At 29.1% G+C, this 20,838-nt stretch overlaps 1 protein-coding gene across 5 annotated transcripts in view; it reads right to left on the reverse strand.

The window, feature by feature from the left end:
* Positions 1-2,134: 2,134 nt before the first annotated feature.
* LOC148234283 (uncharacterized) overlaps positions 2,135-20,838 on the reverse strand; it is a 262,549-nt gene continuing 243,845 nt past the window's right edge. For 2 of the 5 annotated variants that reach the window (XM_088187749.1, XM_088187748.1), the window contains exons 6-13: positions 13,810-14,044; positions 10,432-10,647; positions 10,268-10,363; positions 9,928-9,989; positions 7,888-8,001; positions 6,207-6,335; positions 6,059-6,136; positions 2,135-4,968 (exon numbers count right to left, since the gene is read on the reverse strand). In XM_088187749.1, the coding sequence (XP_088043875.1) occupies positions 3,514-4,968; positions 6,059-6,136; positions 6,207-6,335; positions 7,888-8,001; positions 9,928-9,989; positions 10,268-10,363; positions 10,432-10,647; positions 13,810-14,044 (2,385 nt within the window). In that variant the 3' untranslated portion in view covers positions 2,135-3,513. Of the gene's footprint in view, positions 4,969-6,058; positions 6,137-6,206; positions 6,336-7,887; positions 8,002-9,927; positions 9,990-10,267; positions 10,364-10,431; positions 10,648-13,809; positions 14,045-15,325; positions 15,421-20,838 lie in introns of those variants that run through there. The other 3 variants (XM_088187751.1, XM_088187752.1, XM_088187750.1) reach the window with 3 other exon arrangements.

Here is a 20,838-nt window from a genome sequence, read left to right on the forward strand (position 1 = left end):
AATTACGAATTTCTAATATGATTATTAACTAAAAAAAAGCCAAAAATATAACAGCTAAACAATGAAGATTAAATGTTTATTTTATAGATTTCACAATAATAGGAGTTATGCTCTTCGGGCTAAGAAGTAATAGACATAGAATGGATTATTTGTGTAATAGTTTTCTTATGAAACGGGACCGCAAAAATTATTGTCTGAAGTAGAAAATGCTATATAAATGTCAAAGAATATTAGTTATAAAAAATTTAAATGAGAAAAACATATACATCTTTACAAAATTCTTTAATAAAATATAATTCGTGAAAAATACATTACGACTGTCTGCGATTGTCGTTTATTCAGATTTATCAGCTTAACCCATACGTCGCGGTGTCAAGCTAGCCGATGGGGGTCATTTTGGTCCCAAAGTATTTTAATCCAAATATACGTTAAATTCCTAATAGATTTGTTTTATAATGCATTCATATCATTAAAAATTAAACCATTTGTCATAAATTTCGTCATTTTGTTGATATTTATCAATAATAACTAGGGATAAATATAACGAAAAGTAACGCAGATCCAACTACTCGTATGGCCCAAAAATTACACACATATAATCAATATAATTCTTTTTTATTTAAGATATATAATTATTGCACATAATAATAAGTAAAAATATATTTAAAGGATATACTAAAATCGAAGTTCAATAATTATTTTTAGGTTTCAATAAATTTTTTTTTTTAAATAATATAGGTGTATATTAAAAATAAATCAAATAAAAAACAAATGAAAAAATAAAAATAAAAAACAATTTATAAATTTATTTACAATACAAAATATAACAAGTTATGGATCAATGGCGTTTTTTCGAGTAACCTGTCATCTGGTCCGTGGAGTGGGGAGATACTCCGCTCCACTCGTCTTTACGCACGCATTCCAATGCACATGTACGCAAATCTGATGGATAATCGTAGGTTTATATACTTTTGCTGTATTTATAATTGAAAAAATGCAATTCTTAATATGGAAATCTAATCCTTGACATATTTTTTAACAAATATAAGCAGTTTCAAATTTATAGTATTAATATCAAACGAATTATTCAAGAAATAATCAAAAGTTGGTGCATGCGAATCCCCCATCGGCCCGGATGGGTTAATAAGTCATTCGCTGAAAAATCTATTGAAAATTATTCAAAAATGAAATCAATCACGTTGCGAAGAAATAATTAGCTGGAACCAATTTGAACCGCCAACAGGTACTGTCCGATGATACAACCCCTGTGCCACGTTTTTGTCAAGCATCATTAGTTTAGACAACTCATTTATTATTATTTTTTTATTAGAATGCAGAAATCTTTAACCTTCTGACCAATTTTTTTTATTCAAATTGCTTTTTTCAAATATTGTGAGGAGTTGTATCTCAAATAGTTTTAATTTGTTCTTCTAATACCTTTATTCTCATTCTTACTTATTTTTTTACTTGACCATTACACATTTGCTTATTTTTTATGTGCTATAAACTATGATTCGTAATTTAGAGATAAATTAGTATAACTCATCTGATTATATTCCTGAACAGCAAGAAAGTTTTATTTTCCCTGGTCCATAATAATCAACAATATTATATTTTTATTTTTATTTTTAAATTAAACAATTTATTGTATGTACACGTTTATTAACTGTAGAAGTATTTTTTATTTTACACATTTATTTTCTTTACTGCTAATATAACATCTAAACACTTAATTTTTTTAAATAGCAAAAACAACAATTTTTATGTAAGCTAGTCAATAATTACAATTATACAAAATATTCGTAAAAATATTTTGACAAAAAGAAAAATGACGATTTGGGGCACATACATAATGATTTTTAGCAAATATATTTTGAAACGTTCTTACATATAACATTAAATGATATTTTTTTTAAATTTCCATTAAATTACAATAGTTTAATTTTAAAATTAAATGATTTTAAAAAACTGCTTTTAGAGTAAAAATAAACTGGAGCATAAAAATTACAATATTACATATAAATCAATGTGAAGTTTTTAATCATAATTTAAAGAATATATTTGTAACATTTTCGTTTGAAATAGCCGAAACGGGTACAAAAATGTTTTACATATAAACATGTACATACATATATTTAGTAGAATAAAATTTACCCTTAAAAAAGAAATCGATTTACGATTTCTTTTTTATTGGTACAAGAGTTTGAACGAAGCTATTTCGCTCAGAGTACAAATTAATATATTAATATTGACTCAACTTAAAATATAATAAAAAGAAAATTTGTGTCAGAAACAATAAAATGAAAACTTTGAAATAATATAAATGCCGTTTGTATATTGATTATATCAACATTACAATGGAGACGTATTCACGCTTAGCATTTTCTATCCCCACAGATTCATAATAAAAAACAACAATTTTTCCATTACGAGATAATCGATGTTTTATATACATGGTATACCTTTAAGGTGTTGACACCAGGCAGATCTCGAATTTTATTTCTAAGACTCATTAAAGATGAGAACAAACTTATTTACTAGCAATAAGTGCCATTTACTGACCCAAATAAAAATTACTAAGCATTGAGATAAAATAAAAAAAACGAAAAAAATAAGGTCAGGCACTCTGAACAAATATATTATTAAACTTAAATCTAAATATTCGCTATTCCCATAGTAATAAACAAAATATTACAATGTTTAATGTTGGTAATTCAACCTTTAAATATATAATACAAGAGATAGTGTAGGAATTATTTCTTAAAATTATCAAAGAACCGAAATGCTAATATTGTTTATTAATTTTTCACTCTTCAAAATTGAATGTCATCCTACAACATATTTAGGCTTATCCACTTATGCATTTAATATTTACACTCTCAAATATGCAAACTTCCATTCAGTCTCCTCGACTCTCTCAAAATACCCCAATTTATCGCCGGTACTTTATCTACTTCATAAATAAACTCCGTGTGCTTCAATTAAGAATTTTTAGGAGAAAATTCACACTCTCAATTACATGTATTTCAGTATTAGATCAATACTAAAAACAGTTTTTAAAAAATTAGCAATGCTTTCTTAACACCTTTGGATTTACTCAGTTCGTTGCAATCCAACATCATAAAAATAATTTTATAGTAATATTGACAGAACATAAAGGTACAATAGAAATAATTATAGAATTGATAAAATGCAACTATTGAGTTGAATATCATGAAAAATAATTGAACTAAGAATTAGAGCTGGATAATTAAATATAGCATTATATAGCACAAGCTTGAAAGCTGTACAATAAAAAACATTTGTGTTTACATGTATATATTTAACAGCATATAATTAAAGATATTCTGAAACTTTCAGAATATACTATCTATTTAATTAAGGACTAATCATAATTGTTCTGTCAATGCAACAAAATAATACCAACTGATATGTTGGAATGATATGGAATGTAAGTTTTAGATATGGTTTTGAAGTCTTATCATTGTGTGTATTGAGAAAAATCAGAAAAACTTAATTTTTGTCATTTTTGCCATCTTTGTTTTTCTTTGAGAAATCTTTCTCTGGCTCATTAAGTTTTACATTGGTTGACCTTTTTGGTACTAATGCGCACTGAGAAAAAACGGGTGTTGGTCCACGTATAAATGGAGCAGGCTTAGGAATCGCTGAGCGTACAGAAGGAGGAGGGATAGTGGGTACTGGTACGCGTAGAAATTGAGCAGGTATGCCGGATACTGGTATGCGTACAAACGGATTGGATTTAGCGGATGGTCGTGCGCGTACAGACGAAGCGGTTACTGATGCGCGTACATATGAAGTGGTATTAGCGGGTACTGGTAAGCGTACAGGCGGAGTGGGCATAGCAGGCACTGGCATGCTTACAAATGGAGCGGATCTTTGCACAGACGATTGCTCAGGAATGGCCTGGTTGCTCGTACTAGGCTTTTGCAATGGTGGAGGATATAGTCCATAAAGCTGAAGAATATTGAATGGTGTGTCTTTATTTGGAAGGGAGCCTTGATATTTGGGCTCGAAAAGGTTTAGTGGTTGCACATTTTTAGATTTCTGCTCATTAGGCGGAAGCATAGTTGGTGGAATAGTCGACACCGGGCACGCGCCCATTGAAGATGGAATGTTTTGAACTTTTAGACCCATTGGTGATTGCTGGGTATGTGTCATACCAGCCACTGGTGGTGGATAGCTTATGGCTTGTGACATAGCGGCCTTTGGAGCTGGATGGGCTATGGCTTCTGTCATAAAGGTCATTGGTTGTGGATGTGTCCTAGCTGCTATTAAAGTTTGACGGGGTCTGATCTGTCTCATAAGATTATCTTTAAGTGGGTCGTATTCAACAGGATAGTTCGTATTTTCCGGTAATAATTTACTTTTAACCCTAAGAGGTGGGGGATGTGTTATTTGATACGTTTGTACATCAGGCGGAGGAACCGAAAAGCTGTTTCCACAAGCTTCATTCACAACAGGATTTTGTTGCAATAACTGGTATTGCTGTTGATTGGGAGCGACACCGAAAAAAGATGAGTTGCTTGTTCCACTTGCAGTCGATTGCATGTTTTGCATATAATTTGCAATATTTTCTACATTTCTGTCAGCGACTTGTTGCAATCTTCTACGTTTATCAGTATGAATATAATAATTTCTTATATTCCACTCAAAATCGCGTTGGTTAAAATGTTGGTAAGTTGTAGGATCTTCAACATCCTTATTCATCATACACATATATTCCCTAGAACAGCGAAAGTCTTTCAAAAACTGGGCGAAAACCTTTAATTCTTCACTTTGACGGAAATTCAGTTTAGATTTAGCGAATTGCATCAAATGTCCAACGATTGGGTCATTCATGAGTCGTTCATCTTCATCATCCAGACGCATGTTCCTAAAATGACTTTCATTTCCATGGTATTGACTGGTACTAGGTTCATCCATAGGTTCTGTATTCATTTGCCACTTCTGAAATATAGAGAGATTGTGTAAGTACTTTTAAATATGATAAATATACTTTATTAATTATTCCAGAATACATAGTGACAAAGAAATAGAGATTACTTATTTATAACAAAAATCAATTGAAACAGAGATTGCTTAATTATATGAAAATATTTTAATTTATAAGGTATTTCATTATGCAAACCAAGATAATATTGATGTACAAGCTAAATTCTAAATTTTAGCCATGTAATCCAAGGTATTAAGAGTCTTAATACAGAATCTTTAAGCTGCTAATAGGTAGTAATATAAAAGTTAAACGCTGAATTGGAAAGAAAAGTAAGTCTTGTATTATAAATATTTGTGGATGTATCAAATCAAAATACAATACGTTTATTGGTTTTATTAAAAAAATAGTTTTATAACACTTCTAATTTTATTATTATTATAAATAAGCAAACTCTATGGTTACCAGTAATTTTTCGTATATTACACAGCAGTAGAAAAATCACTTGCTAATTTATAGCAATAACCTAATAAACTAGTTTTTAGGTCTTGTTTAAAAATAGTTTCTAAATGTGATTCCAAAATTTGAAAAGCACTGCTACGCATATCAACAACTATCAGAGTGTGGCTCGAAAGATATAATGAAGACCACATACATAATGGTCAATAATGAGCACTTCAATCACTACAAGCAGTAATGAAAGGCAAAATATTACACACATTTAGAGATTATGATGCATACAAAGATACCAAAGTTACTAAATGGTACACATCAAAAAAATATTAATTATCGAACTAAAATTCTGAAAAAGTAAATACTTTTCCACTTAATAGAATGGCCTAATGCATGACCTGAAAATTGAAGGAAAAATAGACATTGCCAAATGTGCATAAAACATTAGTTGAAAAACACCCTTAAGTAACCAGATGAAAGACTTATTTAAGCATACTTGTGAAAGAATGTGCATTATGGAAAATTCATCAAAAAGCTCCGTCGATAATCAAGAAAAAATATTGATGTAAATTAACACTTTCTCGTTGTGTGTCCTTCATATATTTAAATTACACAAAAAAACTAGTATGTCTCAATGGTATGTATTGTACTTACGTTTCTCGCTTCGTCAAGTTTCTGGGCAATCAGTCTTCTTGTATACGAGAATTCAATTGTTATCTCATTATAAATCCACTAAAACGAGACAATGATGTGTATAATTATACATTAGGAATAAAAGTATTGTATAGAATGTGATACTTACAAACATGGCACAAAAATGCAACGTATATTCGACATTATCACTGTTCATCCACATTTTCATTCTGTTCAATATCAAATCGTTCATCAAAATGATTTTAAACATCTGTTGGTCGACTTTTTTCAACATGTCCTACATTTATATGAAATTACATTAGCTTATATATATACAAAAAATCACATATATTTATAAAAATAAATTTCTTAGATTAACGATTAAATGTTGCCAGCAAATCGCTTGCAATATTTTGTGTATGATACGATATGATCCTGCCATAATCATATATTTTTTGTTGTTCTGTGTATTATACAATATATAATTATGCAAACCAAACATGTGCTGATCTAATATGTAATATAGACAATATGCAGAAAACTAAAAATACTGAGCACGAGAGATAATGGAATATTGGAATTGAGTTAAATGTCAGTTACAATATGGTTTTTTCAATTTTTAAATCAAAATACAGTAACATTGGCAAAATTACTATCCTATTATTAAAATCCTGTATATTTTTTTTAAATTTATCAATTTATATGATTTTTTTTAAATTTAGATTAATAAAAAAATCAAGAGATCAGTTGGGATTTGATAAGACATTCTTTGTATTATATCATATATACTGGATCTATCCCTAACTAATTACGTTTCCAATTTTATAGAAATATTTGAACAATATAGACAACCATAAAAAAGGAGCAATCTTACTTTCAATTAAAACAATTTTTATCGTAAGATCAATATTTTGTTAATAACGGGCGTCAAGTACTGTATTTTGATTTACTGAGATTTAATTTTATAAAATCAAAGGAAACATTTAGGATGACCTTTCGAAATAGCAATTGCAATAGTATTTATTACACTTTTCAGTTTCTTATTGATGTATCGTTCCTGTTAGTAAATTTTAATTACAAAAAAATATTTTCAGTACTATAGACTATTCATATTTTGAGCTTTAGGGCTAAAGTATAACTCTAGGATAATAATGAATGTTATTTATGCTTTCGGGATAAATAATAGGACAAAATAAGATGTGATTTCAAATATGAATAAGGTATATGAAGAAAAATACATTATTGGGACACATGGCTTTTACAATTATGTGAAATGGAGAGACTTTTTTACAATTCACACTTTCATATTATATATAAAGAGCTAATGAAATAAAAATGTCTCATTTTATCACATAAGTTTACTAAAACAAACAATAACTTACGGATTACTTAATAGTATGCATTGTGTATAAAAAAATATTAAATTTCTTTACATTATATGTATAGTAAAGCTTTCCAAGCTCTTTATCTCTAAAATTCACTATTTAAAGAGACGTTTTTGCAACAATGTACCTCAAATGCTCAAATTTAAAGTAATATATTTACATATTATCTACATTACAGAAAATATCACATTGCATCATCTAATAAAAATAAATATTGTCTATATTAAACTTAAAAATTTTCGCTGCTGACAAGTCAGAACAATTTCATAAAATAAGAAAGCAGTTCATAATAAGAACGGTGGTAGTATTTATATTTAGCTCTAATGGTAATGTTTAAAAAAAAACTGTAAGTCGCCAACATTATATAATATAATCCTTAATTACATAGCAATATTCGCTATCAATAAAATTGTATAATCCATAACCTCTATATATGTATATATTCTACAAACATTGATAGAGTACCTCATACGCTCGTAATCTCTCAGTAAGTTTTTCAATTTCTTCCTGATATTCCAGTATTATAGACAATAATTGCAAGTAAATATTATTATGCTCTTTACACGCATTGGTATCTTCCTGTTAGAATGTGATATAATTATAATATTATTATGTTCATTAAATAAGTTATTATTATATTACAAAATTATAGATTTGCATGCTAAAAAGCTGTACTAAAGAAATGAAAGAAAAAAGTTGTAACAAAAAAAAAAGATAATTATATGTAAGAAAAAAAATTGTGATTAATAAGCTTAGCATAAAACGGTGAATCGTAAAACAAATTTCTTAATTAATTAAATATTTTTTAAATTTTTAATTAACTTCAAGTTGTTATTTATTTGGTATCATATGCATACGTCGAATTACAGTGAATTTTAATGTATCTAAATTGTAAATTTATCAATGTTAAACAAAAAGTACTAAAAAATGGTTAATTGACTTACAAATATTTAGAACATTTTAGTTCCAATCAATTAATACAAAAACAAGCAAATGCTTTATCATTAAGAGCGATTTTATTGACTTTCATGTTTTGTATATGAAGTTTAAGATTTTTCTAATCGGCGGTAGATTTTAGTTGTTATATTCAAATAAATTTATTAATTATAACTGTCATTGTGTAGAGTTTACATAATTTACATAGAAATGTTTTTTTTAAATAATAGATTACATGACGTAATTTAACATTAATATACAAAAAATCTAAAATCACATTTTCTCTGTTAAAAAAGTAGCTATTATTATGATTTTTTGTATTAAAATTTACAGTTAATGTTTTTATAAAAATAAAAAGGTAGTAGAGAGATGGTTAATATTGTTTATAATTTTTTTATGAAATTGTGGCTATATAATTTTTTTTATAAACAACGAGTAAAATATTTGTTATATGACCATTTGTAAATATAAACTAATAATCTATCTAGATTTTAGCAATTTTTTTAGATGAACAGATTAATTAGACTTATTAGTTTTAGATAAATAATTAGTTTGTTGTGAAAATAAGTTTACATAAAAAAAATTTAAGGTTTTTATATGCCTGTTAAATCACTTTATTTTATAAAATGTGATTCCATATACAATTAGCTTCAAGCTTACGTTAACTTTTGAAGTATAAATGATTTGTGTGATGATCAAATAGTGATTTTAATAAATATTCTGCCTTACTAATAATTACATAAAAAAGATAATATAATAAAACAATAAAAAGTAAATGCAAGTATTCTGTTATGTGTATAGCTTAACTTTAATGGAGTTTTTTATGAAAATATAAATACTATATATGGAATATTTTAACATTTCACTGTCACTTACACCTATTTTATACTTTGCTTCTCAATTACTATTAGTAACAAGAAATATATTAATCCTTTTTCATGAGTAGTGTTTATATTCTTTACTGTACAAATTTTTGTTTTATAGATTAAATAACTCAATATTTATATTTATATTTTTCTCGTATATAGCATGTCATAGATTTTTTTTTGATTTAAGCAAGCTTCAACGTTTATAGTGCTTCTCTTTAACAAAATATTTGCTAATGAAAGATCAGAAAGCAAATTGCAATTTTAATTATAACTAGTTACATATTGATTGTGGCAATCATAGTACAAAATTGTTACAACGTTATAAAAGGTAAGTTATACATACAAAAATTATATTTTCAGCTTTATTCTAATCCAAAGTAAATCATTTTCTAAATAAAAAAAATGATTAGACACAATACTAATGTGTCTGTTTATAAACTGAATATATCTCACAATGTTTACAATTTATAATAAAGCCATTTTTATTATTCAGACTTGTTTCAGTGCGAATATGAAATCACCTATTTAAAAGTTATATTAATTTAGTATAGATAACCTCTTAAAATAATGTAAAGACTATAATTAACCCATTAAAGTGAATGTGAATGTGTATTAATAGAAAATAAAATACCTAAAGAAAAATTAGCTAAGCTAACAAAATGTTAATAACAAATATAAAGTTGATAATTAAACTACTTACGATATTATATTCGTAACGGTTAACATAACTCGTAATATCCTGAATTGTTTTCACTTTTGATTCTGTAAAACATAAAAGAGTATGAATCATCACTTTATAAGATAGATTAAAAGTATTTGGAATATATTGGAAAAGGGTACTGCTGTAATGTGTTACTAAATATATAAGGTAGTGCAAAATGTTTAACCCGCTTTGCTTTGACTTTTTTTTAAATATATTATCATAAGTTTACTGTAAATAAATTTATAAAAATGAAATTATGAATTATTACAAAAAAAATAGTTGTGGTAACAAAAAGCGGGGGGTAGTTTTGAAAAGGGAAAAATAAAATACTTCTTACCCATGCTGCAATTGGATAACTCATTGATTTTGTTCATAACATATTGAAATGAAAAAGAAGGATCAAGACATTCCGCGAGTGGGTATAAGGTGCAAGCTGAAAATAAATAATTAATTTGTATTTAGTTTAATTGTAATATAACAAGCAAGCTATCGGTGACTTACGGGTATTTACATCTTGCCATCCACCGATTAATTCCCTTAGTGGATTAAACCAAAAATTTACCATCACATAGTCAATTGTCTTCAGCAAGCAGTCAAATTCCCTTTTAATGTTATAAATGGGAGTAACTATTCCCGAATTATAAGTTGTGCTTATTAATTTGAATATAGTCAACAGTGCGGGATAAAAATATTGATCCTTCGGGTTGGGTGCGCGTTCTGAAAAATAAAAAATAAAAATTGAACATTAAATTTAGTACTTTATAGTAAATTTTCTTCATAATCATTAAAATATATAATATTTATAATTATAAATAAAATAAAGAATAAATTTAAATATAAAGCGATAATACAAGTTGGTAGTGACTTTTTGTTCTGCACGTGCACATGCTTGTAATTAATTACATTGGTTTGTAAATTTTCACTCAAATATGTTGAGTTTTAAAACGTCAATTCACGACATTTATTAAATACCTTGATGAGCCCGAAATAATTTTGTTCTCGTTATATTTGCAAGTTCATGTTTATGAATGCCGAAACTATTTAAAAATTGTAATATGGGGCATGTCCTGTATGTGATCGCCAACGCTGGGTTCAGATGCTCCGTTTGAGGTATGCTTTTGTCGAAGTCCTCAAAAAATGACTTATAGTATTTCAATTGGGTCTCTATATGGTTCTCGATTCTCCTTCGTATGAATTTTTCTTCTGTGGTCGTCTGTATCATATCTGCTAACTCGCCGTACGGCGAATAAATGTAATCATAGATTCTTTGTCTTGGTATTTTGCTTCCAAAGGGTCTCTTTGTCTCTACTGTAAATTTCATATGTACGTATTTCATGTACTGATTGGGTGTAAAAATCTTCAATTCATGTTTAATGTCGGAAGGCAACTTATAGCCAAAGGAGTTGAGAAACGGCTCTGGGAGATGTTCAAAAATATTTTGCTCCATTGTATACTGGAGTACGTTGAACGGTTGCTTTTTTAATTTATACTCGGCTATCATAAATGTAGCATCCTTGTTCAGCCTATCCATGTGACACATTTCCATCACGTAAGATAGGGCTAAAAACGAATTATTACATGCTTATATAATTAAAAGATAAAAATCTATTCTACAAATGCAGTTGGTTGCAGTATAATATTTTTTAATTTTCAAATATTGTTCTTTTGCCGTAATATAGTTCAATCCTGAATCCAGATAACGGATGTATCTGTATTCTAAAGTTGACTTACAGTTGAGTGGCAAGTATTATTTTTTAATGTAAAAATCTTCGAGATGCATCATTGTATTTACATAAGTTATTTAATATGTGTTTATTATAAGTTGACATCATATTCAATATTATGTCAAATTTGTAATTGATTGTATATTTATTTGTTTATTTAAAAAGTTATTGCTATTACGGAAAATAACATTTCAGTATCCAAAAAATTGCTTTAGTGCACCATTTTTGTATAAATGGTTGCATAAAGCTAACGTGTAGGGCTAATATTAACTGTTAATTGTCAATAGCAGTAATGATATTCAATCGAATAACATTATTTAGTCAAGTTTCAAACCAAGCTAACTATAAAAATATTGCTAAAGATAATTAATTTATATTAATAAAAGGTTAAATTTAAAATACCGTCTTTTTCCAAAAATAAGTCCTGGCGTGATTTTCATGAGTTTTTGGAATATAAGCCCTCCCCCGAAAATAAGCCCTAGTTAAAATAAGGTGAACGCCAACATGTGGCGATTATTGCTAGTGCCACACAATTTATATATTCTGGATAACTTCCTTCAACGACATGAACTGTTTTTAAGGAGATCAACAACAATGTTTAAGACAATGAAGTTGTTAAATTTGCACTTGTATTTAACTTTTTGTTGATGGTATCGATTTTTCTAAATACCAACTCTCCAGCATGATTGCTATGGAAGAAACTGCAGTATTTCTAGGCTAAGGATCTCAAACGACGATTAACCACAGAGGTTCCTCATCAATCTACGTTCATTCTACTGGATACGAAAGTGCATGTGCTACCTGTATTTTGGCGATTCGTCTGGATGGCAAGAAAGTCTAACCGTTAATCATCACTAAGGGTAAGAAAGACAATAACTTTCAAGGACAAAAGAATTTATGTCCTTGAAAGTGAAAAGGCCTGGTGCATCCAAGCAGTTATAAGAAAGTGGGTCGATTTCATGCCGCCACCTTTGTTTAGGGGTCGCCAAAGAGGTTTACTAATTTGGGATTCAGCCAGTACTCACCGCGCTAAAGAGATGAAAAACTTCCTTGCTGAGAGGAGGATTGATGAAATTATGATTCCAGCAGACACTCGATATCGCAATAAACAAGCCCTTTAAGGATAATTTGAGCGTGGAAATGAATTAATACATTGAAAACAGAATAGTGAGAAATCAACGTGGGAATTTTGTGAAGCCTGGTCTACAAGAAGTTGTGAACTGGGTAAATAATTCATGGGATAAATAACTGGCTGTTGCGTTTCCAATGCACCTCAAACAAACTACTTAGACAAGAAATACTAATTTAAGGATAGCTATATTGCAGGACAGGAGAGATTCGGATCAATGATTCAACAGAAAATGGACTTGATTGAAATTCAGGATGGTATTCAGAATTTGAAGATGAGATGACTGTATTCGAATAAATTTGAAATAAATGTAAAATTCCTATTTACTTATTGTACGTGAAAAGTAAGCCTTCCCTCGATAATAAGGCCTAGCTCATATTTCGGACCAAAAAAGAAAGTAAGACAGTGCCTTATTTTCGGAAAAAGACGGTGTATGTTGCAACTAGTATATTTTTTAAAAATAACAAGTGATGAGTGTTTTTAATATAAAATAAAAAAAGAATAAGTATGTACCTAATTTCATTTAAAACTAAAAAATAGCTTTTTATAAGAAATAAATATTAACTAATAATGTAAAAATCTACTTGCAAAAAATTACTATAATGAGACTATAGAGTAATGGTCATTAAAAATGACATAAAAACATATGCATCATGGATAAACATATCAATATTTTTCTGTCTCATTAGTAGATACAGTTTTATCAAATAAATTGCAATTTATTAAACTAATACAAGATTTTTGCAAAAATAAATGAAAATGTACCATTAAAATATACATTTTATTGATACATTTACATAAAAATCCTTACGGATAGAGTAATTTCACTACAATACATGTATGTATTTTTAGGAAAACACCGTTTAACTTTTTAAACTTGAAATTTTATTAAGTATTAAAAAAACTTATGTGTCAGTGTATTTAACTTATAAACTAATAAAACACGAATCACACACACAGACACTGTTCTTACACAATTAATGAAATACTCTTATTTAACTAATAAAATGCAAAAAATATATTTACCATTGTGAGTATGTTCCATGATACTTTGTCTTTTTACAGAAGGAGGCTCATCAAAATTCATCAACCAATTCTGTTGATCTATTGTGTCTTCATTTACTGGTTCCTCGATAGTTTCGTCGGTTACAAATTCGGTGCTCTGGTTCAGAGAAGCCTGATCGCCTGATGGCACTGGCGAAAATTCCTTGCAGACCTCAAAGGCTTGACCAACGCTCCGTACAATCTTTAGAGCTTGGCTCTGAAAATATATATTAAAAAAGTTAATTCATATTGTATTATGTAGAAGCCATATATACATATGTATATATGCATATACAGTAGTGGCCTTTCTCTAGGGTTATCGGAGATAGCTCATCATTTATTTTTATTCTAACTTAATAAAAACAATAAATATAACTTTGTTTTGGTTTGGCGAGCTTTTTTATATGCCTGTATGCAGGGACAGCTTTGATTGGGCTTTGGCTAGTTTGGAAACTTATGCCGTACCAGCGTTGAGAAAGTCACAGAGCCAGATTACATATTTTCATTCAGCAAAATAATTATTTTATCATATTTATTTTTGTATTCCGGAATTCAAAAGTTGTTTTAAAACCCATTCTTTTATTAGAGCTAGATAAAAATGTATAAATTTTAAAATTAAATTGAAATATTCTGCTTAATATTAAGTAATTAACTTACAAAAATATTTAATTTTGTCAAATATATATAAAATAGTGATAATGTATAATAAGATAGTATTTATTTAAATTCATCTACAGGAATAACAGCGAGAATAATGCCTGTTTAAGATTTTTTATTGCTTTAGGCTCATGAAACACACGTGTTCGATAAAGAGTTCTAGATGTGGTCTTTGTATGTATTAAGTTTCATAGTTATGCTTTGAGATGTATTAACAACAAGTGTTGAAGAAAATTAATACGACATTTGTCCCCCTGCCCCTAGCCCCGCGCCGCCACTGGCCCCGCGCCGCTACTGGTACCGCGCCGCCACTAGGGGCAGTATGTCAAGTATGCAAAAATTGCATAAAAATGCGAAAAGGGAACAACATGCATGAGTATTTCAATCGGTTTACAATGCATCATCAGGCGAAATTACTTTGCTGAGCATAGTTAAAACATAACAATGAGCAAACTTCGCGGCGGCAGTTAATAAATAAAGACGTTGGACGCGGAGTAGACACGAAAAAGAGATGCATAAAACACACGTCATCGATAAGGAGTTCTAGACATTTGTCACGAAAGGTTTTAAGTTTCGTAGTTATCATTTGAGACGCCTCACAAGTAGGTGTCCGGTGATTTTAAGAGATATAAGAAAAATGAAAGTCATTGAAAATACGTTTATATTATAACCAATAACGGCGCTATTCAGCCATAAGTTATACATAAACTCGTGAATAACACTAACAAACGATTGATGAAAGTTCGACAAAATCGAAGAGAAACGCGGCGGCGTAAACCTTTATTGCACAAATATGATATGTACACTTAAACAAGCTCGGAATGATTAATATGATACATACATGCAATTCTTGCCTTCTTCTCGGTGAAAAAGTCTCCCCAGCACACAATTACATGTATCTACGTTCGACGTCGGAAAGGACGAGGCGTCGGGTCCACCACTCTCCTACCACCGGCGTCTTGAGTGGGTATGCGGAGTGGGGAGACTCGGCGCCTTGAGTGATTCTTAACCTTTTTTAACCGCGGCCCAAATTAGTGCAATAATTTTAGTTTCGCGACCCAAACAATTAAATAAAATTATATTTTTAACACAAAATATGGTATCTTAATATGGTTCATTTTGCAGTTTGTTACATTAAAAATAAAAACGAATATGTTTATTTTTAAATTGAGGAACTATCAAGAAAATGAGTACATATATTTTTTTAATTCATATTTTATATCAGAGAGATTATATCAATCGTTTTAATTAATATTATAACATGCGGAACCAATAGAACTATCACAAAATTTAAAATAGAGCAAAAAATAGAGTAATTAAAGAAACATAAGGCATATTTAGAAATTGCAATTTCAGATTTTAAGATCACCGAAAGCAATGATTCAGTATTGTCTGTTAAGGGGGTAGATATCCTTAGATACATGCTTATGGGTAAAATGAAAACATTTGAGCCCATTCTACAATAATTATTATTATAAATTAAGCTACCGGATATCTGAATTTATTTATAGCATTAAGGATATTTAAACGTAGAATGTAGCAAGCAATTGAATTACATCTTTGCAAATATATGTTCGAAGCAATGTCTTTGGGTTCGGTTAGTAACTTGGTATTTTAATGGCTCCATCATGTATATTTGCGTTTATTTTGCTGGCTAATCGCAAAAGCTGTACAATATTGGCTCACTGGACTTAAGATAAAAGAGTTATGATATATGTATGTGTATTTACACATACAATGTTTAAAGTAAGTTCAAGAATAAAGTTACATTTTATATAAACAAGACGACCACCAAATAGATTGACTCGCGAGAATAATATTGTTGCATTTTATAAAATAATAACTTTTTTACTACTATTGTGCATAATTATTTTGTATATTTGTTTTCATGTATTGAGTAGTTTGTTTTATTTTTAAACGTATATTATATTATACACGAGTACAGCACGACAGGATGTAGCATAGAGGTAGTCTGCCTCACAGCACCGCTTAACGAGGGCGTGGGTGGAATTTCCCAGATTTTTTTGTTTATTGATTTGCTACAAGGTACAAATTACTAACATAAAGTGACAAACATAATGTTTATCATCTCACATTCTATGTATTTATTATATAAATAAATCTTCATGAGACAGGTGGAAGGCTCAATAACAAAAATATTCTAACCGTAATAATAAATGGTGTGTTTAGATACTGCGAAACTTATGATGTATTGGTGAAAAACAATAAAATCATAAATTGACAAATTCGACTGCGAATAAAAGTAAATAAAATGAACGTGTCTTTGTTGAATTTATTTTTAAAAGTGTCTAATCTATGTTTTAAACATATAAAATGCAAAAAAACTTGATTTACCACGCGAATTTCCTTACGAAAGAAAAAAGTTTTCACACGAGAGCAATGGTGAGCAGCAGGCGACCGCAAAAAAAGTTAATATTTTTAACATCTCTATCGATAAAGTTGAAAATTGTTTACACTTTTTATCAGAAGTTCACAAAACCGCTTTTTGTCTAGCCAAAATCAGATATTTAAAAAGATCATGGGTTATAGTGATCAGAGGCTTTCAATATATTTTATTAAATTAATATAAATATTTTTGCCATTATATTATTGGTATTATTCTGTTTCGAAATCATTTACAGAATTTAAATTTAAAAAAATGTTATGTAAAAATAATGTTTTTTATTTATTATTTATTCAGTTATATATGTAAATATGTTACAATTATATTATATATAAATATATAACTATCTGGAGTACCTTAAAATAGTGAAAGATCAACCGATACTCCTCAAAGGGTTAATCTAAATCGCGTCCTGAGGATAACCATTAAATATCAATAATGATGTATTATAGCAGGGATACATAGAACTAACCATACATATATACAGTGGCGTAGCTATGGGGGGGGGGGCCGCCCCAGGCGGCACTTGCTTGGGGGCGGCATATTCGCGATGGGATCGTCTAGTGTGGTTCTTAACCCTGAATGCACTAAAACATATTAAGCCTACGAATAACAAGAGCTTAATAATAACCAATTTATTATTTTAAGAAATGCTGATTTTATGACCCTGTAAAAAATGTATGGGGGCGGGGCAGCAATCTTAAGGATCGCTCTGGGCAGCACATACCCTAGCTACGCCACTGCATGTATAACAATAACTTTTTTAATTGTCCGGATTGAAATTTTAAAATGTTTAGGGGGTGGAATAAAAAAATATTTTTTTAATTCCAGTTTACATTTCAATATTAGCTGTTGTATGAAGAACGATGACTGTGTATCCTAAAATTTGGTTGGAATGCTGCACGAAATTTTGGCCAGACAAAAAAACGGTTTTGTGAACTTCTGATAAAAAGTGTAAACAATTTTCAACTTTATCGATAGAGATGTTATGAATTTCTGGAATTTAAATAAAAAAACTTCGTGCAGCATTCCAACTAAATTTTAAGGCTGGGGCACAGAGAGAGCGATCTGTCGCGGCGGGAAGCGATATCTGACCGCGATCTGTCGCCGCGGTCAAATATCGCTTCCCGCCGCGACAGACCGCTCTCTGTGTTGCCGAGCCTTTAGGGTACACGGTATTTATTAATAGAAGTATTAAAATAAATTATTAAAACATATTAACACAAAAAAGTAGTAACAAAGCAATAAAAGTAATATATTCACTGATTTTTTATTATTATTTACTATAAATGGAATATTAAATAAAACAAATAAATAACAACAGAAATAATTATGGAAATATAAGTAAAATTAACTCACTCCTATGTGTATACTAACAAATTAACAAATGTTTATAAATTAACTTACTACTTAAAGGGTTAACAACGGCATTGCACAAATATGTATAAGGAAAGTAATAAAGTTTAAACAACTAGTTTTATTTATAAACATATAAAAATTCGCGGTTCACTTATTGCGTAAGATGAAAAATTTCTTTCTACGCCTCTACTAGGGTTATGTTTTCGCGGAACTGCAGTCGTTTGAACGGTTGACGTACCCTGTCGATGCTAAAGCTCGGTTTTTTTTAAAACTGCGTAAATTTCCGTGTTTACAGAATTGAATTGACTATGAAACAGTAATTAAGCTGTATATACTTACATTTTGAAGATCTGCCGCAGCATACGACCGCCGAGGCGCAACGTGCACGCGCGAATGTTTAAAACAAATCTTACCGCCGCGCGTAAGTGACGATCACTAGTTAAACATTTTTGAATTGAATTTCAAAAACTGGTAAATATGTCTGGAGCACGATATTTAGTTTTAAATATATGTTATGATATACTCGCAATTGTAAGTAAAGTTAAAATGTTTAATATAAGAACATCGTTAATAAGCGCGTTTCAATTATTAAATAAGAAGTAGTCAAGTTCAAAACCATTTGCTATAAAATAACCCGCTAAGTAAATTCCTCTCTGAAATCTCGTTATTAATAAAATGTCTATTTACGTGAACAGTTATTCAATTATTCAATAAACTTTGAGCCTTGTGGTGGTTTAGCACAATAAAAATAAACCTTTAAGTTGTAAGACATAATATGCAGCTCAAGAATTTAAATTCACTAAATTTATGCAATAGAACTATGTTACCTGTGGAGAAACTGTAAACATATGTACATACATAAACATTTATGGATAACTTTACCAATAAACATTTATGGATAACTTAATTTAAAATCAAATTATTATTTTAGTATTTCAAGTCAAAGAATACAAAAACTAGATAAAATAAATTTGGCATGATGCTAGTTGCAGCATTTTATACTAAATGTATAATAAAAGATTCAAAGGGTGAACAGTTATTCACTATTCTTCGTATCTTGTGTTGTTTAACACAATAAAAATAAACTTTCAAGTTGTAAGACCTAATATGCTGCTCAATAACTTAGATTCACTAAATTTGTGCAATAGAACTATGTTACCTGTGAAGGAACTGAACACATATGTACATACATAAACATGTATGGATAATTTAATTTAAGGTAAAACTGTTATTATTATCTCAGTATTTAAAGTCAAAGAATACAAAAACTATATAAAATATTTTATTTAAATCAAGGGATGATGCTAGTTGAAGCACTTTATACTAAATGTATAGTAAAACGAATCAAAATGTGAACAGTTATTCAGTATACTTTGAATCTTTCGGTGGTTTAGCACAATAAAATTAAACCTTCAAGTTCGAAGACCTAATACGCTGCTCAAGAATTTAGATTAACTGAATTTGTGCAATAGTATGATGTTACCTGTGGAGGCATTGAACATAAGTATTTGTACATACTGTAATTGAATGCGAATAAGTGTGTTCCTTATCATTTTATTAAAAACAACTCTTTGTGCTAGTCGACAATGTATCGACTTTTTATTGACTTTTGTTCAAGAAAATTTTGCCAATTTAAATTTATTAATGTTAAAAAAATTTGTTAAGCACATTTCAGTAGTATTGCATTTTTAACTTATGCAAATAACTCAATAATGTTGAATTTACGAGAGTTTATTGTAAAAAAAATTATCGGAACATGGACGACTCTTGCCGTGTTAGGGCTGAATGGCGCGTTACTTGACAGATTTACGTTGTCAATTATTGCTCTAAAACTGTTTTTTCTTTCAAGGGGTATCTATATTTTTATGATATGGGATGAAACGAGATTATATGATCTGATTATGCATAACTATTACTTTATATTGTGTGTCTGTTATGAAATAAAAGGATTAGAAAATTTAGTAAGACGGAAAAAAAGAGCGAGATGCTGTTAAGCAAGCAGAGCTCGCTATCTCGCTCGCACTATTAAAATTAGCGATTGCAAATTATCGACATTTTAATAATATTAGTCTCTACACATTTGATGTATTTTCGAGCTAGTAAATTACTAAATTATTTAAAACAGAATTGGTAATCTGTGATTTAATTATATATAAATATATTGATTTACTTTTAGAAATTATCCATATAATTACTAATGGATGTTGAATTTGATTTTAAGCGTAATAGTTAATACTGTGACAATAATAGTAGTAGGGATGATATCTAACCACTTAAAAGAAGATGGATTATGCCAATTTTGATGCAAATAATGAATACGAATCTGATTATAATCGTAAATAATATGATTATTGGTATGGTGTGCCAAATAAATATTGTTAGCCTAATATAATACCTTTGCACAACAATGTAATATTAAATATTACATTGTTTTTTTGCAAAAACACAATGTAATATTTAATATTTTTGCTAAAATAGGCAAATACATAAGAAAAACATGTAGAATATTTGTCTAAATATAAAATTTTACTATTTTCAGAGAGTACAAAAAAATCATATGGGGCTCAGCCCCAATGGCCTCTAAATGAAAG

Source organism: Plectrocnemia conspersa, unplaced genomic scaffold, assembly GCF_051122295.1.
Source record: "Plectrocnemia conspersa isolate PC_06_02 unplaced genomic scaffold, ASM5112229v1 ptg000006l, whole genome shotgun sequence".
NCBI classification, from domain to species: domain Eukaryota; kingdom Metazoa; phylum Arthropoda; class Insecta; order Trichoptera; family Polycentropodidae; genus Plectrocnemia; species Plectrocnemia conspersa.